The sequence below is a fragment of the Canis lupus genome, chromosome 15 (assembly GCF_003254725.2).
Source record: "Canis lupus dingo isolate Sandy chromosome 15, ASM325472v2, whole genome shotgun sequence".
In the NCBI taxonomy this organism is placed as follows: domain Eukaryota; kingdom Metazoa; phylum Chordata; class Mammalia; order Carnivora; family Canidae; genus Canis; species Canis lupus.
Genome location: NC_064257.1, coordinates 15,105,126 through 15,132,774, shown reverse-complemented (window position 1 = coordinate 15,132,774; position 27,649 = coordinate 15,105,126). Strand labels below are relative to the sequence as shown.

General features: G+C 38.1%; 1 protein-coding gene and 1 long non-coding RNA gene across 7 annotated transcripts in view; one reads left to right on the top strand and one right to left on the bottom strand.

Annotated features, from left to right (window-relative positions):
• Window positions 1-12,133, bottom strand: part of ZSWIM5 (zinc finger SWIM-type containing 5) — a 203,391-nt gene extending 191,258 nt beyond the window's left edge. Inside the window, exon 1 of the mRNA XM_025420308.3 lies at window positions 11,468-12,133. Coding sequence (XP_025276093.1) covers window positions 11,468-12,062 — 595 coding nt within the window. The 5' untranslated portion in view covers window positions 12,063-12,133. The remainder of the gene's footprint in view (window positions 1-11,467) is intronic.
• A 169-nt stretch (window positions 12,134-12,302) lies between these two features.
• LOC112642591 (uncharacterized) overlaps window positions 12,303-27,649 on the top strand; it is a 67,090-nt gene continuing 51,743 nt past the window's right edge. For 2 of the 6 annotated variants that reach the window (XR_007402494.1, XR_003125328.3), the window contains exons 1-2: window positions 12,316-12,693; window positions 15,666-15,952. This is a non-coding gene — a long non-coding RNA (uncharacterized LOC112642591). Of the gene's footprint in view, window positions 12,694-15,665; window positions 15,953-27,649 lie in introns of all 6 variants that reach the window. The other 4 variants (XR_007402495.1, XR_007402496.1, XR_003125329.3 and 1 more) reach the window with 4 other exon arrangements.

Below are 27,649 nucleotides of genomic sequence, written 5' to 3'. Positions count from 1 at the left end.
TACTTTATACTCCTATGAGTGATGCACAAGGGTTCTAATTTCTCCATATTCTCACTAATATTTGTTATTTTCTGTGTTTTTAATATCTGACATCCTAATGGGTGTGAAGTGATGTCCCTTGTGGTTTTTATTTGCATTTCTTCTTCTCGTGCTTATGGGACATCTACATACCTTCTCTGGAGAAGTATTTATTCAGCTCTTTCACCTATTTTTTAATCAGGCTATTTTTTGTCGTTAAGTTGGAGTTCTTAATATATTCTGGACATTTATCCTTTACTAGACATGTTGATTTTCAGTGGCCAGGAGGTTATCCATTTAGAAATAACTAATAGGCAAATGTACATGGTGATCTTGAATTCCAGAGGGAGAAACAACACAGATTTAATATTTATATTATTTGCACAATGATATTTATATAGTGCTTCCACTGTATAATATTAGTTTATTTAAAATCTCACAAAAAAAAAATCTCACAAAAATCCTGACACTTTTACAGATGAGAAAACTAAGGCAGATCTTCTGACTTCAAATCCCAACATTATTAGTTGGAAGTGTTGGATGGAAGCAAAAAAGATGCTGGCCAAGCTGATAGAGTTGTGGGCCCCTCCCCAATCCTCCAAACAGCTCAATTTTTCTGCTGCAAAAACTAGAATACCATCTGAGATTTAATTTGAAAACGAACAGTTGCTTTAAACAAAATTTAAACCACTACATTATATCTCGTGTTCATAAAACAATTATTAAAGTTATAGAAATAAATAAGATTGCTAAATTAGAAAGCTTGGGACAAAAAGGTACATCCTACTTTTGTGGGATAAGAAAAAAAAAGAAGGTAGGCAGAAAGAAAGCCAGAATGTTGAAGTAACTGAAACCTAATTAGTATTTCAAGAGGAAGATACAATAGACTATAGAAAATTCTATACAGAGTTCATGAAGGATAAAGACTGGAAAAAGAAGACTAAGCTTGGCAATCATGAGGTCACTGGTGACCTTTAAGAGATCAATTATAATACAGTGAATAAAAGCAGAAGTCAAACTGAAAGGGCTTCAGATATGGGGAGAATGTTGAAGAAGGAAAGGTAACAAATAGAGAATACTTTCAGAAATTGTAGTATATTAATAATAGAAAACACTTACATAGCGCTAATAAGTGCTAGGCTCTGGTCTAAATATTTAACATATTAATTAATTTATCCTCAGGGGCACCTGGGTAATTCAGCCGTTAAGTGTCCAACTCTTGATTTCAGATCAGATCATGACCTCAAATCAGGGTCATGAGATGGAGCCCCACCTCAGGCTTGTCCCTGGGCATGAAGCCTGCTTAACATTCCCTCTCCCTCTCTACCCCTCCCCACTCCCTTCACCCTCTTCCCTACTCAAAGGTACGCACAGGGCGCTCGCTCATGCGCGCTCTCTCTCTCTCTCTCTCTCTCTCTCTAAAAAAAAAAAAAAAAAAGACAGGTGCCTGGGTGGCTTAGTTGGTTAAGTGTCATTCTCTGGCCCAGGTCATAATTCCAGCATCCTGGAACCAAACCTCTTGGAAGCCCTGCTTCTCCCTCTCCTCCCTGCTCGTACTCTCTCCCTATGTCTGTCGCTATTCTCCCTCAAACAATAAAATCTTTTAAAAAAAGATAATTTATCCTCAAAACAATGGTTGGTATCATCATTCTGCCCATCTACAGGTAATGAAACAGACACAGTGAGAAGCCAGAATTCTGAGGCTACCAGCTGCATAGTCCCTGCACATATGAGACAATATTTAATATTATATAATATATATCCTACATCATATTAAGTAATATTAATTTAATATTATATAATATATATCCTACATCATATTAAGTTGATACATGTAAACATATATGGTAGCAAAGAATATAATAATATTGAGAGAAAAAATTAACAAGATTATTTTTCACAATAGAGAACCATAACGTGAGTTTGAATTTTATATTGCTAACATCAACTATGTACATGATACTTGCCAGTCATGTCAGTTTATCAGGTGTTGACAGGCTGGCTTTTCCTGAAAGTATTAATGCTGCAGGCTTCCATTCAATAAAACCATGAATGAATAGGGGGAAAAATATAATGATCTCCAAGGCTTGCAAAGCCTTAATACAGTTCCCTGTTGTTTACAGACCATTGATAATGAATGGATAGACCAAAATCCATTTTGTTGATTGGCTCTATCATATGTTTATACCTAAAGGAAGCAATATTTTTTTAAAAAACAAAGAGAAAAAAGAGATTATATGAAGGTAACAAAACTGTTCTAAAGACAGAAATCTGTAAAATTTATTCTGAGAAAAAAGGATTAACACCTGGCAATATTTCTATCATCTTCCTGCCTGCCAATGTTACTCCTTTGAATCATTATGGACTAGAGTATTATGGGGCATAGCAATGTCAATACAGAAGAAATTTCACGAAGGGTTAATCTAACTTATAAGCAATAAATTGTGTTTCCAAACTTTATAATAATATTAGACATAATTTTAATGTTTTTTATAATTAGAACTATATCTTAGAATTATATCAAAATACAACAATACATCCAGCTGTCCCCATTTCTTCTGTTAATCACTTCCTACTTTTTGCCCCCATAGTAACTACCTCTATTATTATGAAATATTATGCTAAATGCTATTTTACATGTGTATCCTAAATTATGTACTCAAGTATAGAAATTATGTTCTATTTGGTACAGAACATTAAAAATGTTAAATATAAATTTCAAAAATGAGTAAATGAACAAACATTTAGAAAATTATATGTTGATATTACATTCAGACAAATGTCTTTTGATGGTGATAAGACAAAGAATTTAGATATTTTTGCATAAGACCTTTCCAAAACACAGGCACACTTTCTTTAAGTGGTAAGAAAATAATTTTCCTTGAAATCCATTAATAAACCTAAAGATAGGTAAGAAAGATGACATGGTCCATAGCATTTTTGTAATATGTATTACATAATGTTTTGACTGCCCACAGTAAGTTTAAAAACACTGGTAACACTAATAACGATAATTATTTTTCTATAGCATTGTTTCAACATGGCTGTACAAAACAATTTAGGACCTTTTTTAAAATTCTGAAGTTGAGTCTTCATTCTCAATTAATTTGGGGTGAGTTCTGGATGGACACTGTCTTTTAAAAAATCTCCCCAGGTGATTTTAATGTGAAACTCACTATTCTTTCCTTTAAAATCAAATTTTTGGAGCATAATTCACATTCAAAAAAATTTACCAATTTTAAGTATACAAAATTCAGTAAGTTTTGATAAGTAAGTGCAGTCATGCAACTACTACCATGATCATGACATAGAACATTTCCATCACCCAAAAAAGTTTCCTCATACCTTACCCTGGACCCTAGCAACTACTTTATGTCACAATAGCTTCTGCTTTCTAAAATTTCATATACATGGAACTATGTTGTAGGTACTCTTTTTGGTCTAGGTTCTTTTATTCAGCATAATGCTTTTTAGACTCATTCATGTTTCTAGGCTATCAATACTTTGTTCTTTCTTATTGCTGAAAAGTAGTCATTGTATGGATATACAATTTCTCTATTTACACATCTGATAGACATTTGGAATATTTCCAGTTTAGGGCTATTCTGAAATAAACTGCTCTGAATATTCAAGTCTTTTTATGAACAGATGTTTTCACTTCTCTAAGTAAATATCTAGGAATAGGGTTGCTGAATCTTATCATTAAGTATATTATTAACTTAATATGAAACTGTTTTTCAAAGTGACTGTATCATTTGGCATCCCTACCAATTGCTCCACATCCTTGTTAGCACTAGTATAGCATTACTTTTAGCTATACTAGTGTGTATGTATGTAGTAATATCTCTTTGGTTATAATTTGCATTTCCCTAAGGACTAAATGATAAGAAGTATACATATATAACTGTTCTTAAAGCAAGAAAAGCACTAAGATTAAGGGTATTTTATCTTTTGATTCAATAGCCCATTATTAAAGAAGGTAACAATGTTAATCTGCCTGTATACCACATTCATCACTCCGTTATAATGGGAAACAAGCAAATGACCAAAAAACATATACACATAAGACTTCCAAAACAGGTTTCTGAGAATCGTAGAGTCAAGTACCCACTCAGTTTATAACCACTCACCTACAAAAAATGTCAACATAATGTAGTCCTTAGACACTTAGGCTTTAGTGTCCACCTTGGGTTTCTATTCTAATGTAGGAAAATATTTTGGAATGAGGTCCACTAAAAGCAGGTAAACAGTTATTTATTGAGACTTACACAAAACAAGTGACTAAATATTCAATGAATGAGGGGCGCCTGGGTGGCTCAGTCAGTTAAGCATCAGACTCTAATTTCAGCTCAGGTCATGATCTCAGAGTCGTGGAATCAAGCCCCACATCAAGCTCCAACCTCAGCACTGAGTCTGCTTGGGATTTTTCTCTCTCCCTTTCCCTCTGCCCCTGTCCCCACTCTCACATACACACTCTCTCTAAAATAAATAAAATCTTTAAAAAATTCAATGAGTGAATCAAGAACTAGTTAATAATAAGTTTCAAGGGTATTTTTTAATCTATGTAATGTTTTAAAAATCAGACACACCCAGAAATTACAAAATGCCAATATATCTCCTAGGCTCCCATTACATATAAATCAATGAAGAGATATGTCCATACTACATAAATATTAAAAAATCATTTGGGACGCTTGGGTGGCTCAGCAGTTGAGCATCTGCCTTTGGCTCAGGGCATGATCCCAGAGTCCCAGGTCAAAGTCCCACATCGGGCTTCCTGCATGGAACCTGCTTCTCCCTCTACCTATGTCTCTACCTCTCTTTCTGTATCTCTCATGAATAAATAAATAAAATCTAAATAAATAAATAAATATTTAACAATTTACTCATTTATTTAAGGAACATTTACTGAACACCAACATAGGGCATGTCACATTATGCATTCTAAGGGGGCAAAAAATGTTTTCAATGCTGAAAACCAAAAATTAATCAGTTGGCTACATATGATTATAAAAAGTAACAGTAAGTTAGCAGATGATAACATAATGCTAAAGCTAGTATTAAAATGAGTGTAATTTCCCTGGCATACTAGTTCAATGACAAGCTAAAAGAGGCCAAGAAACATACTGCCTGTATCAGGAAAGAAATAAGCCTATAAATAAGCTAGAAGGTAGAAAATATACAAAAAAGTGATCTGGAATGAGTTGTAGTCTAATATCAAACACTAATTCTAAGCCATATTAACTTGGATTTGGAAACAGAGTAAAACAAGGTTCATATGCTTTCAGGGTTACCTATTTCCAAAGACAAAAAAAAAACTCCTACAGTAATCTGTTCATCCATGCATATATACCGAGTGCTGTATTGCAGTCGTCATTTATAAAAAAAATGACAGGTTTAACCTTTAAATAACCACCTACTTGTCAAAAAAGTTCCACATGTACTAAAAATACTAAATAATATCAATCATGCAAAGCAAATCAATTAAATTGAAGTAATGTTTACCTAATAAAATGAATGTGATTTCTAATTTAAGCCATATCCAATGTAAAAAAGTTTAAAATTCACATGAAACTGTTATACAACAAGAAATAAGTATGAGAAGCTGTTATGAATTGAATTATGTCCCTCTAAAAATGGTATGTTGAAGTTCCTAACCCCCAGCACCTCAGAATGTGACCTTAGTTGGAAATAGGGTCACTGCACATGTAATTAGTTAAAATGAGGTCATACTGGAGTAGGGTGGGCCCCTAATCCAATATGACTGCTATCCTTATAAAATGGCCATGTGAAGATAGAGACACATAGCAAGAATGCCATGTGACAACAAAGGCAGAGATTAGAGTTACATGCCAAGGAATGCCAGCAAACCCCCAGAAGCTAGGAAAAAGCAAGGAAGAACTCTCCTATAGGTTTCAGAGGGAGCATGGCTGTGCCACATCTTGATTTCAGACTTCTGGCCTCCAGAATTGTAAGACAATAAATATGTGTTGTTTTAAGCCACACAGTTTGTGGCACTTTATTACAGCAGCCATAGGAAACTAATACAGCATTTCAGTATCTCTTTTGTATTCATTCATTAATTTACTGACATATTAATGCTTTGATTTTTAGAAGTTATTCTCTAAGGTATAATACAGTAAACTTGACTGGGTACAGTTCTATATATTTTAACATATTTACGTATATTTATATAACCATCACCATAATAGAATACTGATAGTTAAGTCTTGATTTTTAATAGCCATTGTTGAAACAACATAAATGAAATTGTTTCACATAGGCATAAGTAAATTTCTAGCCCTTTCACTTCAAAATTTTAGAGTTTGTACTCAACTTCAATAATGTATTTTTTTAATTCCTAAAATAGAGATAATCTCTAAAATAAAATCCACTATCTTTAATTTATTCATTATCTTTCAAATCCAAAGCTCTAATCACTGAATTCTACTCCTGAAACCAATATTGCGCTGTATGTTAATTAGCTAGAATTTAAATAATTTTTTTAAAATCTAAAGCTCTATCTTTGAGAAAATCACCTTCAGTAAGAATTTATCTAAAGCTTTCATTTGAAGAAAATAAGTCACCATTCTTCACACAAAACAGATGGTCAACACAGAAGATACACACATGTAACATTCACACTACTTAATGCTATCAATTTAGTAATATGCACAAGTATGAAGTCTTCCCATAGTCTTCTAATACCACATGAATACTAAAATCCAGCTTCACTCTTTTTTTTTTTTTTAAGTTTTATAACACTGAGAAGTCACTCTTAACCTTCACTATTCAACAAACATTCATTAAATATTAAGATGTATGTATGGTGCATTGGGAGGGAGGTAGAAAGAGAGAAATTATTGCTTAAAAAAGAACTAGTGTGGTTTTAAAACTTGGTAAGTTTCTACTCTAAAAAATGTTACCACTTACCCCCTAAAGGCATGCAGCTACCTTCTATGCTGGAACAGCTTAAATATAAATTCATTTTTTCCCCACATGAAGTTTTATTATTATTTTAATAGCTATTCTAACTTAAAAACACAATGCTACAAAGCTTTTTAGGTGAGGGTATTTTTTGTTCCCCCCCAATACAGATCAAAATAAATTATACATAAAAATCAACAACAGTGGGCAGCCCGGGTAGCTCAGCGGTTTTAGCGCCGCCTTTAGTTCAGGGTGTAATCCTGGAGACCCAGGATCAAGTCCCATGTCGGGTTCCCTGCATGAAGCCTGCTTCTCTCTCTGCCAGTGTCTATGCCTCTCTCTCTCTGTCTTTCTCCTGAGTGAATAAGTAAAATCTTAAAAAAAAAAAAAAAAAAAAATCAACAGTAATACTTGTCACAATGTACTTCACAAAAGTTATGCTATAGAAAAATTTCATAGTTCATTGATAATATACAAGTACTCATAATTATAAACTTTTTACTTGTTATTTAAGCTATGAATAATTTTCTGAAATGGATCTTTTAATTATTGTCTTTGTAATTATACTTTTTCTATATAAGGTAGTACATTAGCATTGTGGCTCTAATCTTGGAAGACTATCCAAGGACAAATTACACTTGCTAGAAACTGTATGGACTAAAAAAACATGGGGTTCTGTCAAAGTCAACAGTCATAATCTGTGAAAATTTCTGGGTAAATACATAAAATTACAATATATGAATATATATAATATACATAAGATATATATACTAATATATAATTTATATAGCTAAGATATACCAGCACAGAAAGCCCATCTAATTTTTTAAAAATCTAAATATCCAAATAAACATTTCTGCATTTAAGGAAGAAAAACCGTTAATGTTTAAAAAAAAAAAAAAAAAGCACAATTGCATTTATTTTTAACAGCATTTAGTTGAGATATAATAGACCAATGTCCTGGATCACCCACAAAATCTGATTTCATTTGGAATTTGACATTATAGTCACTTACAAAATATATACCCTTTTAAAAATTTTCCAGTACCTCATCTGTTTCCTAAAGTTAGAAAATTCTTTCAAATTATACATTCCAATTGAGCAAAAGGAACTGAACAGCAAAAGGAATTAGTATAAGGTGGATATCCAACAACTACAACCTAGGTTCAGACATAGAGCATTGTCAGACCACCTAAAGACCCCTGGGTACTTCTTCTTAGTCATGTTAATGCTTCTTTCCCCTGAATTAATCCAGATTTCCCTGAGAAGACACAAACCTACTTTAAGTTTTACCACAGATAAATTAATTTAAAATATGAGTTGCAAAAAAGGGTCAACATCTTAAACTATTAGTAAATTATAATTATTCCATTCTTATACCATCTGCAGACTCCTAAATAAGTATTTTTTTCCAAAGTTTATACTACTGCTAATTTCCATGGGCTTCTTAAACAGGTTAGAAAGCAAATACCTAAAACATCTGAACTCTATTACCGTCATAATACTGAGAGATCAGACTATAAGTCTATTCACACAGCTTTAAATTTACAGATGTCCATGAAAAGACTAATTTACAATTTTCCCTTTTTAAAAGGAACAATACTTCTGATTCTACTGTTATGTAGAAGAAATGTATCTTTTGAGGATAACAACCTATAGTTCTCCCATTTGTTTATATCAAGCTGGGGAAGTTTCAGTTCTGACTCAAAATTTGATGTTTTCTACAGAGTACTTGCTTTTCAGTAAGTCCATTACTTCCCATTACCAGATTCCATGTGGAAAGTAATTGGAAGTTACAGAATGTAACCTACTCTTTCCTACTCTTTGCACATGTCTTTTTGTTATTGTCTATTTTCTTTTTTTTTTTTTTAATTTTTATTTATTTATGATAGTCACAGAGAGAGAGAGAGAGGCAGAGACACAGGCAGAGGAAGAAGCAGGCTCCATGCACCGGGAACCCGACGTGGGATTTGATCCCGGGTCTCCAGGATCGCGCCCTGGGCCAAAGGCAGGCGCCAAACCGCTGCGCCACCCAGGGATCCCTATTGTCTATTTTCCTTCAAAATTTTTGTTTTGTGTTGTGCTGTTCTCTTCATTTTTAAAAATTTGTTTTTTTTTAATTTTGAGGTATTTTTGTTTTCTCCATTTAAATACCCTTATGAATTCTTTCCTTAAAAGGATATTGCTATAAACATACCCTAATCTCCTTTCCTTTCTAAACCATCAGCCTTCAATAACTTCCCAATTCTGAGGTTATGACTCTGGTTTAAAAACAGCAAGGAAATATGTGGTATTTTAAAATTAGCACCACTGAGCAATTAAATTGAGTTTAAGTTATAAACTGAAGAACACGATTACTATCTTCCTATATACAAATCACTTTCTCACTCATCTCTTGGCAATACTTTTATAAAGCCTATCATCTAGATTAAGTCACATACTCACATTTTTAAGAGATGAGAGATGAGTCTTAATGTCAGGTATTAAAAGGTGATTCAAAAAAAAAAAGGTGATTCATGCCAACATACAGAACTCAAAATGCTACAGAATGGAATATCCTTCTCTTTCACACTCATTAGCATAAATGAAGATAAGAAAAATAAAGATTACACAGCTCACAGTTCTCAAATAGCATTATCTAAAAGTCATAATTCATTCTCCTACCTTCATCTATGAAATCCACAGTGAGAATCAGAAAATGTGCTTATGTGTCTTTTCTCCAGACCCCACAATTCCCATCCAAGAGCTCATTACCCCAATAAGCATGCCAACTGTCATATCATGAAAGAAAAATAACTGATTTAAACATGACCTGGATCACCCACAAAATCTGATTTCATTTGGAATTTGACATTATAGTCACTTAAAAGATATACACCCTTTTAAAACTCTTCCTGTAGCTCATTTGCCCCCTCAAGTTTGAAAATTCTTTCAAGTCCATCCCTTACTATAAAACGACCACTTAAATTGACATTTTTCTATTTAAAATATTTTAAACAAGAATTATAAAAGCTGATCAAAACTCATACAAAGTTTACAGACTAATAGACATTCACCTTCATATTTTTAATATTTAGTACTAAAGCTGAACACTTTAATTATCTGATTATTCAACTCATTCTTTCAAAAACACAAATGCACAAAGGACAAGCTAGCCTTTTCCAAAGAAAACTTTCTCAATCCACTGTCACTGTTTTCTGACACAGGATGAATTTAGATAAATTTACATTTCACATTTGCAAAACAAATTGTGATATACTGTTGTTTAAAAAGAAACAGAGGATTCAATGATTCTCAATAACCAGAAGTAGATTGCTTTATAGGAAACACCACAATGCACCACTCTTCAAAAAAAATTTTTTTCAAATATATTAGTTTTACCTGGAGGAAAGAAAGCTAGATGTCTGGCGTGCCTGTGTATGTGTTCCAGTGCTTGTTTAATTCTAAAAACAACCCTTCTCCAACTCCTTTCAAAAATCAATATTTTTTCAATAAATATGAGCATATACAGGGCAATAAAATGCATAATATGCACTTCCAGAATGTTACAATAACCCAAATAGAAAAAAAAAATTCTGTGTTTTAATTTTCTACACAGCAATTCAATGTTAAACAATGTCATTTTTCCCCCTTTCTCCCTATTCCACTATTCAGGTCTTCTACTGTATCTGTGTATTTAGTAGGATTAACAAATTGACTAGAGGATCCGGAGGAGTAAAAGAAATCATTTTTCACTTTTCCACAACCAAAAAAGATAAAAACAAAAGCAAATCCGAAGACTCATTAAATGAGAAGCATTTGAAAAACCCAACGTGACCAGCTTTTGATTTACCCTAGTCTGACAAGGAAGACAGACCCCACCCCCACTCCAGATTGTGTGGCTTTTTTTTTTTTTCCTTGGGTGGGGGTGTAGAGAAGAGAGCTGTCACATTTCCATCTTCGGTTATTGTTAAGTCCGCAGCCTAGATTCCCAAGTACCACTGGTCCAAGGGAAAAAAAATATTAAGGCAGATAATTTTAATTGTCTGAAATGCACAGTATTTTTTTTCCAATCTTAAAGTTAATTATACCCAGCTTCAATCTGCTAAATCTACAGATTGCCTTTGACAGCCTGTCCCTCAAACATTCCCTGTAAGGCTGCTTGCTCCAGATTCACTAAGAATTTTCTTCTCTCCAAACTTAAAATTTTAAAAACGCATTTCTGAAATTATTGCATCCAAAAAGGCATTCCTTTCCATCCTTTTGCCTTTGGTGTGGAGTGTAGAATAAAGAGTAAAAAAAGAAAAGAGCGATCTATTTGCTCTTCGAACAAAAAGAAATGGGGTAGAGGGCCAGTTGGGGAAAGAGCAGCAGTGGACCTGAATGAAATGTTGAGAAAAGTTTTTTATGTGACTACTGTGTCCTTAGGCAGGGGAACAAGAGTTGGACAGAAAGCCTGAATCTCGGCCCCGGGCTCCGGCAGAGAGAAGGCACCTGCGGAAAAGAAGGCCAGGCACCAGAGAGGAGCCGGGCGAGCACCTACCGACTTGCAGCACGTTCTCCACCGAGCCGCTGTCCAGCAGACGGATGCCCCGGCGGAACGGCAGCCCCTCGCCGCCGCCGCCCGCCGCTCCGGCCGCTGTGCCCAGCCCGGGGGATGCCCCCGCCGCGGCGGCCCCGGGGGCGGAGCTGGTCGGAGCGGCGGCCCCGGGGGGCGGCGGCGGCCCCTCCTCGGCCGGCGAAGCCCCCGCGGCGCCGCCAAGCGCTCCGGCGCCGGGGCCGCCGCGGTACTGGAAACTGGAGTACATGCAGATCTCCCGCTCATTCCGCGGGAAGGACCAGTAGACGATGCGGCGCTGCACGGGCTCCGGGATCCGCTCGAAGCGCTCCTCCACCCTCTCGTACGCCCACTTTTCCGCCACCGTCTTGGCGGCGCAGTCCAGCAGGGACTCCGGCTGCAGGTGGGGGCGGGCCCCGGGGGCCAGGCAGCTGCCGCCGACGCCCCCTACCCCGCCGCTGGCCGCCCCGGGCGAACCGCGAGGGTGGTGAGCCTGCGGGCTGGGCCACGAGCACAGGCGCTTAGCCGGAGAGACCGGCGACGGCGAGAGCAGCTCCTCTCGCTCACCTCCTTCCGCCATTGCTGGGAACTGACTGACTGAGGCGGCGGCGGAGGCGGCGGCGGCGGCGGCGGCGGCGGCACCGACTGCGGCGGAGACCCCGGCCACGGCCACGCGCCCCGCGCAAGCGCCCAACTGCGGCGCCGGGGGGCGGGGCGAGCAACCCCGCGAGCCGGCCGGCCCGAGTGGGGAGCCTGGGCCGGCCCGGTGCGCGCGCCGCAAGCGCCGGCGAGGGCGGCCTCAGGACGAGCGTGAGGCGGCGCGCGCCGTCCGGGCCGCCACGGGCGCGAGAGGGGGCGGGAGCGAGCGCCGGCTGGTGGCGCGCGCCAGGCGCAGACAGCCCAGAACGCGCGCCGAGCGCTTGCGCGGGGCCGACGGCCACCTAGGGGCGAGGAGCGCCGCGCACAGCTGCCGACCGGCGCGCCACTAGCCCACCTGCAGCCCGGCCAGGAGGAGGGCTGGACTGTGGGGCCAAGAGAAATGGCCGGGCCGGGAGCCCTCCGAGGAGCCGCCTCCGCGAACTTCTAGGCTTGCCGGGCACAGGCTGAGAGAAAGTTCGAAACCAGGCTGCTGTGGTAGAAGTAATGACAGGAGACCGCCGAGCAGAGGAGCCGGCAGAAAGATGCTGGGAAGACACCGGGGAAAAAAACCGGTAAGTTCGAGTGATGTAAACTTTCCTCACGCCGCAGTGACGTAGGATGAAGTCGGCGGTCCCCTCCAGAGCCGATCAAAGCTGCCCCGGCCGGTGCCTGGACAGTGGGACGCCAAGGTCTCACCGCCCGGGCGGCTGCACCATCCCAGGTTTTGGCAGGTTTAGCACCTTGCATCCTAGGAAAGAAAATTTCTGTGTGTGTTTTTGGTAGAATTCTCTGATCCTCTGCCTCCAGTCTAAATTAGGTCTTTGATGTTTTTCTCACTTGGCTCAGTTTTTTACACCTCTGTATTACGACAATTACAATTACAACAAATTGTACACATTTAAAAAAAATATTTGTGTAATGTCTGTCCACCTGCGTGTAAACTCCATGAGAGCCAGGATCACTCACAAGTATTTTCTTCACTGTAATTTATCTTCTGCCTGGCATATAGTGGATGCTCAAGAACAGCAACTTCACTAACTCCTCCAGAAACAACACTGAGTTGTAAGCGGCCGTCTGTTGCTCGGTCAAGAAAACTCATTATTGGGGATCCCTGGGTGGCTCAGTGGTTTAGCGCGCCTGCCTTGGGCCCAGGGCGTGACCCTGGGGTCCAGGGATCAAGTCCCACGTTGGGCTCCCTGCGTGGAGCCTGCTTCTCTCTCTGCCTGTGTCTCTGCCTCTCTCTCTCTCTCATAAATAAATAATCTTAAATGGATTTACCAAAAAAAAGAAAACTCATTATTTCAGATTTGCTGACTAATCTCTATAACTTTAAAATATTCCAAGAACTGTATGTTCCTTTAATTGCAGTCAACCTTTAAAATGAATGAGTTCTAGGGTATAAAGTAAGAAGAGAGTAAATGATTGAAGACAACCGAGCCAAAGTAGTAGTTTAGTTTTGCTATAACCTCAGAAATACAGAGCACAGGCTGTAGAGGCAGAATTGGTTGTCAATCACACTTATTACTTGTGGGATGTTAGTCATGACTCACTTAAATGATTTGTAAAAGGGAGCTAGTAATTATGCTCATATAATTGTAAGGATTACAAATATTTCAAATCAAGTGTTTATGTGGTACTTGATATCAATAAATGGATTTATATCTATAGACGTCTTAATTGGTTGTTGTGAAATAGCATAATCTCTACTCCTTCTTAAATCTGATACTACAATTAGACTTCCATGGCATTCATTCTTCTCCCTCCTAGAACTTACAGGTTTGAGGGGGGCGGGATTTCTTTAATGCCTTTCTCCCTAACTAGACTACAGGTATGAGAATGTAAAGGCAGAAACCATTTCTATGTAAGGAAGGGCCTATCTCTATCACTTGCCACAATGCTTTACACATGGAAGATATCAAAAAATACTTGATTTTTGAGTCAATGAATATGTTACTCTGATTTAATCAGCAGCTGGTAAATATGGTTAATAGACGTTGGGACATAGGAAGAAATGTCACTTAAACATATTTATTAAAAGTTAAGTTGAGGGGTACCTTGGTGGTGCAGTTGGTTAAGTATCCAACTGGGTGGAGATGTTAGGGTGGTGAGATCGAGCCCTGCATGAGGCTCTACTGAGCATAGAGTCTGCTAAAGTTTTTCCCTCCCTCTCCTGCCCCTCCCCACCTTGAGCACTCTCTCTCTCAAATAAATAAATCTTTAAAAAAAACAAAGTTTGATTCTTATGAGTTTGATTTAACTAGGTGCTCTTTCTTTATTTTGAGAACATTAAACAATATAGAAAAGTACAAAGAATAACATAACCTACACCCATATTCTCACCACTCAGAATGAATAATTATTACTTAATATATCAAAAGTCCACTTCAACCCTCTGCATTTAGCATTCCCAGAGCAAGTACAACCATAGTTTGCAGCCCATTTTTAAATCACGTGGAAGTGTAACATTGTTTCCTGTGTATCTTAATTAATTAAATGGTATCACACTGCCTAACATACTGGTACCCTTCTTTTTTCTGTGCATATTGATACACAAACATCTCACTCATTCCTTCTAAGTGCTATAAAAATATACCTTCTTGACAATATATCACATTTTATTTCAAAGCCTCCCTCCATCATTTGTTAGCTATATATAAAGAAGTTACTTAAACCCTCCATGCCTCAGTTTTCAAATTTATAAAATGGGAATAATAAGAGTTCTTACATAGTATGTTTTGTAATTAATATATGTGAATTGAATGGAATAGTACTTACCACGTGGTAAGTACTCAATAAATGTTAGCTATTATTTATGTATGTATTTCACTAATGATGGATATTTACATGTTTCCTTTTTATTATTACTAAGTATTAGAAATAGTACTTCAATGAACACTCAGTGCCTCAATGAACATCTTTGTTCTTTGAGCATATATTCCAGAATGTCTCCTTGGCATATAGCCAGAATGGAATTACTGATCATAGGATAGAAATAAGTTCAGTTTTGCTAAATGTTGCCAATTTGTGTTCCAATGTAGCTATACCATATTAGTTATTTATGCTGAGAACAACTCTAAAACTTAAGAGGTTTCAAATAACACTAGGAATTATTATCTCTCACAATTTCTATGAGTAAGGAATTTGGGAGCAGCTTAACTGTGTGATTCTAGCTCAAAATAGCCCATAAATTTAGCATTAGATATTGGCTAAGGCTGCAATCATCTGAAGGCTTGATTGGGATTGGAGGATCCTCTTCCAAAATGGCTCCCTCATACAGCTGGTAAATTGATGCTGGCGCTTGGCAGGAAGCCTCAGATCCTCTCCATCTGAGCTTCTGCAATGGGCTATTTGAATATCCTTATGACATGGCTGGTTTTCTCCAAAGGAATTAAGGGAGGGAGCAAGCCAGAAGCTACAATGCTTTTTATGACCTAACCTGACCTAACCTACAATGCTTTTTATGAATAACCTGAGAAGTCATTTACCATCACTTCTACCATATTCTATTTTCTTTCTTTTTTTTTTTTTTTATTATTTATGATAGGCACACAGTGAGAGAGAGAGGCAGAGACACAGGCAGAGGGAGAAGCAGGCTCCATGCACCGGGAGCCCGACGTGGGATTAGATCCTGGGTCTCCAGGATCGCGCCCTGGGCCAAAGGCAGGCGCTAAACCGCTGCGCCACCCAGGGATTCCCATATTCTATTTTCTCAGAACAGTTCTGACTCAGTGTGGGAAAAGACTACAAAAGTGTGAACACCAAGGAAGAGGCAAGGATCAGTGGAAGCCATGTTGGATATTGGCTACAACAACCAACTCCCACAAGCACTGAGTAAGAATACTATTTCCCTATATTCTTACCAATAAGCAATATGCAATATTGTCAGACTTAATTTTTAACAGCTGATTAACAAGAAGTGTTTATGCTTTATTTTTATTTGTTTACTGGTGTGGTTGAACATCACTTTACATATTCTTGGCCACAATATACCTCTTCTATATTTTGCCTAATTACATTTTTTTCTATTGGATTGTTTAATTTTTTTTTATTTGTAGTAATTTATATGTTCTGGATAGAATTTCTTTGTTATATACATTGCAAATATCTTCTTCCAGTATGTGTTCTGTCTTTTAAATTTATTATGTTTTTTATTATACTTTGCTATACTGAGATTTTAAATTTTGGCGACACCAAATTACCTAACTATTCTTTTAAGTTTTGCACATATTTTATCTTATTTAAGGAAGCTTTACCTGGTCTGTATTTTCTTCTAATTGTTTTGAAATATTTTCACTTTTTGGCCTTTTTTCCTAGTAGAATTTTTTTTCTTTCTATGGATGTAATTTTAATTATTTTTCTATGAAGGCAGTTGGTAATTGCTCTAAAATCATTTGTCAAATAGTTCAGCCTTTCCTGAATTGATTTGTGATGTACCAAATTGTCTTACATCTGTAGGTTTGTTTCTGGTCCTTTTTTTCTGTTTCACCTACCTACCTTTTTACCTCTTCCTATTACAAAAATACATTTTTATTAATAATTTGGTAATAAGTAACTAACTTTGGAAATGTTTAGATAACTGGTAGGATGAATCTCCCTTCTTTGTCCTTGTTTTTCAAATTTGTTTTTGCTATCCATGCACCAATTTTAGTATGTTTCAAAAAAGTCCTGCAGGGATTTTTCTTTTCTTTTTTTTCTGGTATTGGTGTTTTGTATGGTAACTATTTTTTTACATTTGTTTTTATTTAAGTTCGATTTACCAACATATAGTATAACACCCAGTGCTCATCCCATCAAGTGTCCTTCTCAGTGCCCATCACCCCTTACCCCATCCCCCTGCCCACCTCCCCTTCCACAACCCTTTGTTTCTCAGAGTTAGGAATCTCTCATGGTTTGTCTCCCTAGTTTTTCCTACTCAGTTCCCCTCCTTCCCCTATAATCCCTTTCACTATCTCTTATATTCCATGTGTGAGTGAAACTATATGATGATTGTCCTTCACCGATTGACTTACTTCAGTCAGCATAATACCCTCCAGTTCCATCCACGTCAAAGCAGATGGTGGGTATTCGTCCTTTCTGATGACTAATAATATTCCATTGTGTATATATACCATATCTTCTTTATCCATTCATCTGTCGAAGACATCGTGGCTCCTTCCACAATTTGGCTATTGTGGACATTGCTGCTTTGAACATTGGGGTGCAGGTGTCCTGGCATTTCACTACATCTGTTATCTTTGGGGTAAATACCCAGTAGTGCAATTGCTAGGTCGTAGGGTAGCTCTATTTTTAACTTCTTGAGGAACCTCCACACTGTATTCCAAAGTGGCTGTACCAGTTTGCATTCCCACCAACAGTGCAAGAGGGTTCCCCCTTCTCCACATCCTCTCCAACATTTGTTGTTTCCTCTCTTGTTAATTTTCGCCATTCTCACTGGTGTAAGGGTGTCTCATTGTGATTCTGATTTGTATTTCCCTGCAGGGATTTTTCTTGGAATTACATTGAATTTCTTGGGGACAGCTAATATTTTTATAATTCAGTCTTCATTAAAAAAATAGTCATTCAGGCTTCATAAATGTAGTTATCTCTTCATTTATATGAGTCTTCTTTGCTAATATTTTTTAAAGAACTAAATATTTTATTATTACTCATATTTATTTTGTGGCCTTAGTGATGGCTAGATCTTTTCCAAGATACCATTAAACAGGAAATAATTTCACTTCTGGTAGCTTAACATCCAGTTAGTAAGATAAGATGAAACACAGGAAAAAAATAACAGTAGAAGATTGAAAGAATACAAAAAAGCAATAGGTACAAGAAGCTTCAAAGGATTGTCAAGTGACTTGAAGAAGCAGTGATTATTTTGGGAATCAGAAGGATCACTTTAGTAGAAACTGTGAGATGAAGTTCTACTATAGTCTTCTTTCATCTAGATCTTGGAGAATGAGTAGAATTCAAAAGGCCCAAAGGCTTAGGGAAGGAATTCAAATTGAGTTGAGCTACTTCAACAGAAACCCAAAAGCTCTGAAAAGTACAAAACATTTTAATGGAACAGTTTTTAAAAATCCATGTAGCTAGGGATGCCTGGGTGGCTAAGCGGTTTGGCGCCTGCCTTTGGCCCAGGGCGTGTTCCCAGGATCCTGGGATTGAGTCCTGCATCAGGTCCCTGTGGAGGAGGCTGCTTCTCCCTCTGCCTGTGTCTCTATGTGTCTCTCATAAATAAATAAATAAAATATTTTTAAAAATCCATTTGGCTATAATAATGGAAAATAAGATTAGAAGGGTCTTTTAAAAGCCAAATCGTGAAAAAAAAAAAAAAAGCCAAATTATGGATAATCTTAAATGCCAGGTAAGGAATTTGAAGTTGAGTATACAGAATGAACAATGGGAAACCAAGGTTATTAGACAGCTATATAACATTACAAAACTGAGTATAACCTATTTTCTGTTTGTTTTTTCACATCTTTCCTCCCATTAGTCTGTGCTTTGTAGTTAGTACATAATAGATTCTCAGTAAACATTTTATGAATAAATGGGTGAGTGATCTGGCTATAATGCAGAGAACCTATCTGAAGGGAAAAAAATGGAAGACATAGGAACCTATTCCATTAATCTGGTCATGAGTTAGTTATTAGTGGCCTCAATTCAGATGACATAGGAAAAGAAAAATTTCCCTGAATAAAGTGTTTCTGAAAAAAAATAAAATGCTTCTGCCATATTGTTCCTGAAAACTGATACAATGAATATTTAGTAATATCAGCACTGTACCTTAGAGTAGCAGAGTGATTTTTTTTTAATAGACTATGAAGCTACATTTTGAGTTTTCTGGTATTTGTGCCATTTTGAAACAAATAAAATGAATAAACCATTTTTTGTGAGGCATTATAAGTTAAACATAGCAAAGGATACTAAATTTTTTTAAGATTTATTTATTTATTTATTTATTTATTTATTTATTTATTTATTTATGATAGACAGAGAGAAAGAGAGGCAGAGATACAGGAGGAGGGCGAAGCAGGCTCCATGCCGGCAGCCTGACGCGGGACTCGATCCCGGGACTCCAGGATCACGCCCTGGGCCAAAGGCAGGCGCCAAACCACTGAGCCACCCAGGGATCCCGAAAGGATACTAAATTAATTAAAACAGTCTAGCCCTGATCTGGGACTGGGAATTGATAGAGCAAGTTGCCAAAAGATAAGGAAGCAAGGACATCTAATAATAATATTTAAAATTGATACAATATTTTACAGTTTCAGCTGGAAAATAAAGCAATGTTGAAGAAAATTCACTGAGTTGTGTTGACCAAAAATACTAATTTAATTCTTATTTCAGATCAAAATAAAGCCCTAGGGCAGCCTGGGTAGCTCAGCAGTTTAGCGCCACTTCAGCCTAGGGCGTGATCCTGGAGACCCGAGATCGAGTCCCATGTCCTGCTCCCTGCGTGGAGCCTGCTTCTCCCTCTGCCTGTGTCTCTGCCTCTCTCTCTCTCTCTCTGTGTCTCTCATGAGTAAATAAATAAAATCTTTTTTAAAATAAAATAAAATAAAATAAAATAAAATAAAGCCCTAAACGCTGCTTAGTAAACTCTCTTATTCATCCCTGATTAGCACCTTTATCCCATTTTACCAATGAAGAAAGGTTCAAAATGTTGTTTCTTAATCAAGGTCACTAGCAAGTGAGTGACAGAACTCAAATCCATGTTGTTGAATTCTGAGCCTAGTGAAATTTCATTTCTGTACCATAGTTGTCTCACCTAAGAGCCAAAGGCTTTTGTAAGGATAGCATGAAAGTGAATATATATTTTCTTTCCTGGACAAGGACTCAAATTTGGCTAGAAAGAAGTTCTCAGATTGATTCACTTAAAAGGGAATAAGCAATTAGACTTCTCAATGAAGCATGAGAACCATTCATTGGCTATAGTCAAATAGTGAAACTCAAGGAAAGAAAAAGGAAAAAGAGGGCAAAAACAAGATGAAGGAGAGGGGGAAGGTGAGAAGGAAAAGGAAAAGCAGCAGTGACTTATAAGAGAGAGACCATAATACACTGGAAATATCAGCAGGTGGAATAATAATGATACCCAAAGTAAGGCCTTGTTGATATGTGGCTTGTGTGGAGTAAATACAGAGGTCAGTAGTGTTATTGAGGGCTATGTGAGCCCATTGTTGACATCTGCTAGCTCTTTTCAAGACTAGTCTAAATACTGGATCAGATTAAAACAATTGTTGTTGATGTTAATGTTGGTTGTTCTATTGCTTTAAATACAAAAGTCAACATACAATGTAGAGCTTATAGTCTAGTTTGGGAAACAGACATTAAATAAATACATAAATATATAAATACAGAAGGTAATAATATGGTGTATAAGATATTTATGAATATGCAAAATGTGTTTGGGAACAGCAAGTGCTCCGTGTTGATTGGAACACCAAGACTGTGGTAAGAAGTAGCAGAAAAGGACTGCAAAGAAGACTTAAGAGACATCACACAAAACTTTAAAATGCTAATTAAAGAACCTGAACTCCCTTAGGTTGGCTGAAAGAAGTTGAAAAAGATGTTTGGGCAGGAGAATAACATGATGAAAGGAAATATTTCAGGAAAATTAATCAGACAGAAGTGTGCAGGATGAATGAGGAGGAGCATTAAGTGTCTAGAGTCAGAAGATAAATTAGGAGGCTATGGCAATGTGTGACATGGAGATGGTAAAGTCCTGTAGAGAGCACAGAGCATCTAGATCTAGGGGCTGAAATCCAGCCTGCACTCCATTTGCCGAGCCCTGCACCTAAAGGGTTGCATCTGGGTGCCTTTTTCTATTTCTCACCAAGTGGCTATATAAGCAGTGGCTCTAGATCTATATTACTCTGTTTGATCTCTCTCCTCTAGTGAGAGAATTGACCCATCCCAAAGAGACTGTGGAAGTCTAAAATACTTCTTTTACAGCATTGCAATGTCCTGGGTGAAAACACACATATCAAAATCAATGACCAAGAATATATGACATCTTACAACAGATCTTATGATGTCAGGAAAATTTTGAGCCAACCTTAAAAACAAATCTTTTAAATTGCATTTGTGGGCAGCCCGGTGGCTCAGCAGTTTGGCCCCGCCTTCAGCCCAGGGCATGATCCTGGAGACCCAGATCGAGTCCCACGTCAGGCTCCCTGCGTGGAGCCTGCTTCTCCCTCTGCCTATGTCTCTGCCTCTCTCTCTCTCTCTCTCTCTCTCTCTCTGTCTCTCATGAATGAATAAATAAAATCTTAAAATAAAATTGCATTTGTGAAACATCCTCAACCCCTCAGGAATGGAACAAAAATCAGTGCTGAGATGAGAGTGAGGGGCAAAGTGAGACTCAGATGAAGATTTAGGCATTGTCCAGCAAGCAAACCATATGCAATCTAGAGTCATTTGTTTAGTAATGGCATTTATTCTAGTTTCCCTTTCAAGGAATAAAAGCTAGACACCTGTGCTTGCTGATAATGCTAACTTTGAAAGGGAATATATTAAAAACTGGATGAAGTAGGGGTAGGGAAAGGTATTTGGGAAATGGAAAAGAGACCCATGATTAAAGCAATATTGAACCAATTGGACTTATTACCCAACTCTGCCATATTTCTTATAGTAGACTTTGTGGTTGTTTTCCTTAAATCCATTACACCCCTCTTCAGTGTGGAATAGCCACACTAAATTAAAGGAATTTAGCTCCAAGGGTTAGCCCCAACCTAATTGATTGAAATAATCCCATACCCCATTCTAAAGGTATTCACTCAGAGATAAGCAGATATAAGTCAGTCAGTGAATGGCATTTCCCTGGTCATAGAGTTTGGTTCAGGAATGAACATAACTCATTGGGGCCAATAAGACATGTGGTTTGCTAGCAACTTCCAGGAAAAAAAAAATGTTCTCACTGTTTTAGGAGAGCCTTTGGAAGCAATTCTCTTAGTGTCCTGACATAGAAGAGGAGATTGTTTAGCATATCACATATACAAAGGGAAAGCTAGACTTGAGTTGAAGCTGATGGAAAAAATAGAAAATAATTAGATTTCTGATGGCATTGTTGGCATTTCTGATGGCAATACATCAGCTTTATTATTTTTTCAGTACTTTATTGAGGTATAATTTACATGCACTAAAATGAACCAATCTTAAGCATACAGCTTGATGACTTTTTACATATATACACACACATGGGGCCAACACACAGATCAAGATATAGAACATTTCTATCGGGGGCATCTGGGTGGCTCAGTTGGTTAAGCATCTACCTTGAGCTCAGATCATGATACCAGGTCCTGGGATGGAGCCCCATATTGGGCTCCCTGCTCAGTGGGGAGTCTGGTTCTCCCTCTCTCTCTGCCCCTCCCCCTGCTCATGCTCCCACTCTCTTGCTCCCTCTCATAAATAACTGATTAGCACCTTTATCCCATTTTACCAATGAAGAAAGTTTCAAAAAGTTGTTTCTTAATCAAAAAAAAAGTTGTTTCTTAATCTTTAAAAAAACATTTCTATCATTCCAGAAAGTCCCCTTGTACTCCTTTATAGTCAATATCCATTCCCCCAGAAAGAACCATAATTCATTTAAATGGAATCATACAGTATGAATTCTTTTATGTATGCTTTTTTCACTAAGCATGTCTTTGAGAATCATCTGTGTTATTCAGGTGTATCTGTTCTAATTCTCAGTAGTATTCCCATTATATAAATGTAGCACACATTGCTTACCCCTTCTTTCTGATGGACACTTGGTATGTATGTTAGTCCAGACAGGATTAGATGTGTAAGAGATTTATTAGAGGTTATGCTTGATGGGGAACATGGAGAGGAGCTAGGAACTAGGGAATACTGTGAGAGCCATCAGACCTCAATGCAGAAAGAGGACAAAGGAAAGGCAGGTTAGTCAAGTAGAAGAGTCTTAGGCTGCAATGTAATTCTAAGAAATTTAGGCAAGACCAAAATCACCCATCAGAAGAGTCTTCCATCTCCCAGAAACAGGCCTGCCTTAGTACTCCTTCTATACTTAATGAGTGGAGCAACATGTGGAAACCATGGCCTCTGAGTGGATGCAGGAATGGATTTTAGAGCACAGCAGCTAAGATGATCAATAAATATGATCCCTGAAGCCAGAAATCAAAAAACACTTTCATGGCTGCCACAGTCCATTCTTTTACCTCACAGATATACTTTTCCATGCAGGATCAAGAAGCAGATCCTCTATGGTTCTGTAACTAAGAGGAAACTCAGAAGAGGAAGATTGGTGGAGTGAACTACAACCCTCATTGCTGAAGTGTTGGTCTTAGGGCCAAAACTTCATCCTCATCTTCATCCTCAATATATCTATTCTAAATACCTCTCACACTCAGCTGTCAGCTAAGCAGGTCTTAGAGCTTGCTCAGTAGTATGACCCAAACCCTCAGTCCTTAGGATTCTGAGCCCTTAGTAATAATCCCAGGATTGTTTTCTCTGTTCACAGTTATGGGGCAAAGGAATACCAGTGTGTGTGTGTGTGTGTGTGTGTCTCCTAATGTGTGCATATGTATAATCCTAATGGTTCTTTTTCTCTGAATAATCCTAATACAATAACTATGTTCCATGTGAACATAATTCTTTCTGATCCTTTTTCTCAAGTAAGATAGAAAAGAATGCATTTGCCAACTTAATGGCTACATACTATGAACCTCAGGCCATATTAATCTAATTTAACAATGATGCCATGTCTGGTATAGCAGTTACAATTAGGGCTGCTACTTGGTTGAGTAATCTAACAACCAATCTAGGTTTGTGGAAATCTACAGGCATCCTGTAGAATCCCCTTTGTGAAGGGGTCAGACTGGCAAATTAAATGTAGTTATAGTAGGATGGATTCTTTGCATCCTTTTGATCTTTAAATGTAACATTAATCTCCTCTATCCCCCTACTCCCACTCCAAGGATGCATGGAAGTGGGGCATTTTCAGAGGCTTACATTTGGCCTTTCACACTAAGATAATTTATCCCATAGGCTAAGAACTCAATGTGGGAGTTACCCCAACTGCCAAGTATATGAACTCCAATTATACATATTAAGGGCCAGGGAAATAACTAGAAAGGACTGGATAGTCTGTGGACCCACTGTAGTTGAGAACTTGTCCCCAATTCCATTTATTACCTGGCCTCCATGTGCCCCCACTCTCTAACGTGAGGATCATGATGACATCTCAGGTCTCTGGGTATCAGTATCAATTCAAATCCTGTCTTCAAAAGTCCTCAAAATATCTGGATATTCCCCTTTCCTAAATATGTAGCTATTCAAAGAAATGGCCATTGCTTTGGCAAATCATTATCACATATATTTGCTGTGGTGTGTGAGGGTCCTTCTCCTTGAGAACTCAGTCACCTTTCAGTCATTAGGTTCCAGGTCTGTAAATTGGCTCAGATCTAGAAACTGGGCAAAAGATCATTACTTTTTTTTTTTAAAGATTATTACTTTTAATTGAAGTGACTTCAATTTGGTTTTATACTTAATTTTATTATTCATAATTTTGTGTTCCTTTTTTTAAGATGTACTTATTTATTTATTTGAGAGGGAGAAAGGGAGCATGTACACAGGGGGTGGGCAAAAGGAGGGGGAAAGAGTTTCAAGCAGACTGTGCTGAGCACAGAGCCCAACATAGGGCTCAATCTCATGATCCCTGGATTAGGACCTGAGCCAAAACCAAGAGTCAGACGCTTAGCTGACTGTGCCACCCAGGCACCCCGTGTTCTTTTTCATAAAGAGAGTCCCCAAGTTTGCATAGACTCTTGCCACACAAAACTTAGGTCTGTCCCATTTCTGAAAAGTAATGAGGAATAATCACAAGAACCATATACAAAAAGAGATCAAGAACAAGATTGGCTAGACCTGAGTCACTGAGCTCGTAGCCCTGGGGCTCCTGATATGACCATGTCTAGGAACTGGATGGGTCTTAAGATGTGGAACATAAGTGAACATAAGGTAGATTAAAGGAACCCCCAGCCATGTAGATTTATAAGAAGTGAACCAAGCAGAAAGTCACCTTGTAAAAGTCAGGTTAGCCAGTATTCAACAACATTTCAGCTATTAGAGATGAGGAAACAGGTTTGAAGAGCCTGATCTGCCCAAGATCACACATGGTTAAGGTACACTGAAATTCAAAACCACATCCCACTTCAAGCCTTTGCTCTTAATCACTGTATAATGCCTCTCAAACATGCTGTGAAAAAACTGATGTGATAACTCAAAGAGCATCTCAAAGACTTTTATTCAATTCCCTCTGCTTTACAGCAGCACTTACATCACCTCAACCACACTGTGATTTTAAATTCTACCGAAGTTTGCATAGTGATGGATCAGTGACTTGTTTAGAAGCCAATGAGAATAATGAGAATCAACATCATTAAAGAAGTACTATTGTGGGGTAGAATGGAGAATGGGAGTATGAGATATAGGCTTTCAGTTATGGACTGAGTAAGTTGTGGGAATAAAAGGTACAGCCTAGGGAATATAGTCAATGATATTGTACTAGTGTTGAATGGTGAAAGACAGTAGCTACACTTGTGGTGAGCATAGCATAATATATGGAGATATTGAATAACTATGTTGTAACCTGAAACTAATGTAACATTTTTATCAACTATATTCAAATAAGTAAATTAAAATAATTTAAAAAGTACTATGCAAGTTTTCACCTATTCAAGTTCAGTTTTCACAGACTTGTAATAGCATTGCTTCCTTAGAAATCACATTCTGTGTTATAGTGAGGACTCTGCTAAGAGGGCAGCCTGAGAATGCTGCCCAGCAGATAAGGACAGAATGCAGGTTAAGCATGAATCTTAGAGATGGATGAGAAAGGTAGGAGAGATCATATCAAAGGCAAAGAACCTAGAATTAGTCCTTCATCCAGGAAAAAACAAGGATGCTGGCTTCTTCTTGCTGTTTCTTGCCTCTTCCCTTCTACAGGTTATAATTAGGAACCAAAGAATTTAGATCTCAAATTTCTTTATTCTTTCTTCCAATCATTTAGCCAAAAGCTCCTGTGGAATATATATCTGTGTTCCTGCTTTGGACTACCAGTATTACTGCTGCTAAACTAACCATTTTGCCTTTAAATTGGTTACTTCTCAAATAGGATCTTGCTTGCAATGAGAGGACAGGAAGAACTGTCACTATAGTTACCACAATCAGTCTTTCTTCTTGAAAGATGGCAATCATGGTGGAATCTTTGAAATTTGTGGCATTTCTTTTATACTCCATATGTTAATAAAGTTTGCACAGATATGTTAAGCAAAACCTCTTAACCTTAACTTCTGCTTTAAAATATTTTTTAATTTGGTTAATCCTCTGACCTACTTCCCACAGTATCTATTCCAAATCTTCATCAAGACTCTACTTAAAGCTCTCAGCCTGTCCTTCTCATTAGATAAGCTATCTGCCTATTCTACCAAAACAATAAGCTGTTGACTAGTCTTCATCTGTCCTCGTTTCCATCTCTAAAAATCACAACCTTCCTTTCTGCCTTCTTTTCATCTTGCTTCCTACCAAAATTAACCTCTCTGCCTGTATTCTCAATCCTACCCTCTCTATGTCCTTTAGGATCTTTCTGCTACAATTATCCCTAGTTTTTCAAGTGTTCCAATTTCTCTCTCTCCACTGGGTCTTTGCACTCTCCTTTCTAGTATGTACAAAACCTCTCATTTTGAGGGGGAAAGGAGCCTCTAGTTGACTCCTCAGTTATCCCTAACTTCTGTTTTTTGTCACATTCTCTTCATTATCACACTTTTTGAAAAAATGTGATACACATAAATGTCTCTATTTCCTCACCACGATCTCCTTAATGCCCTGGCATCCATTCATTAAGGAAAACTCACAGGCACCAAGTACACCAAGCACCAAGGAACTAGGGATAAAGGACAGTGGCTGAGGGGATCCCTGGGTGACTCAGCAGTTTAGTGCCTGCCTTCAGCTCAGAGTGTGATCCTGGAGTCCCAGGATCGAGTCTCACGTCGGACTCCCTAGATAGAAGCCTGCTTCTCCCTCTGCTTGTGTCTCTGCCTCTCTCTCTCTCTTATCTCTCTCTCTCTCAATAAATAATATTTTTTTAAATTTTTATTTATTTATGGTAGTGACACAGAGAGAGAGAGGCAGAGACACAAGCAGGCTCCACGCACCGGGAGCCCGACGTGGGACTCGATCCGGGGTCTCCAGGATCGCGCCCTGGGCCAAAGTCAGGCGCTAAACCGCTGCGCCACCCAGGGATCCCTCTCTGAATAAATAATAAAATCTCTCATGAATAAATAAATAAAATCTTGGGCAGCCCCTTTGGCGCAGCGGTTTAGCGCCGCCTGCAGCCCGGGGCGTGATCCTGGAGACCCTGGATCGAGTCCCGCGTCGGGCTCTCAGCATGGAGCCTGCTTCTCCCTCTGCCTGTGTTTCTGCCTCTCTCTCTGTGTCTATCATGAATAAATCAATTAAATCTTTTAAAAAGAGAGAGAGAGAGAGAAGTAACTACTTCCCTAAGTCTTCTCCCAGATTCCATGTGGCTAC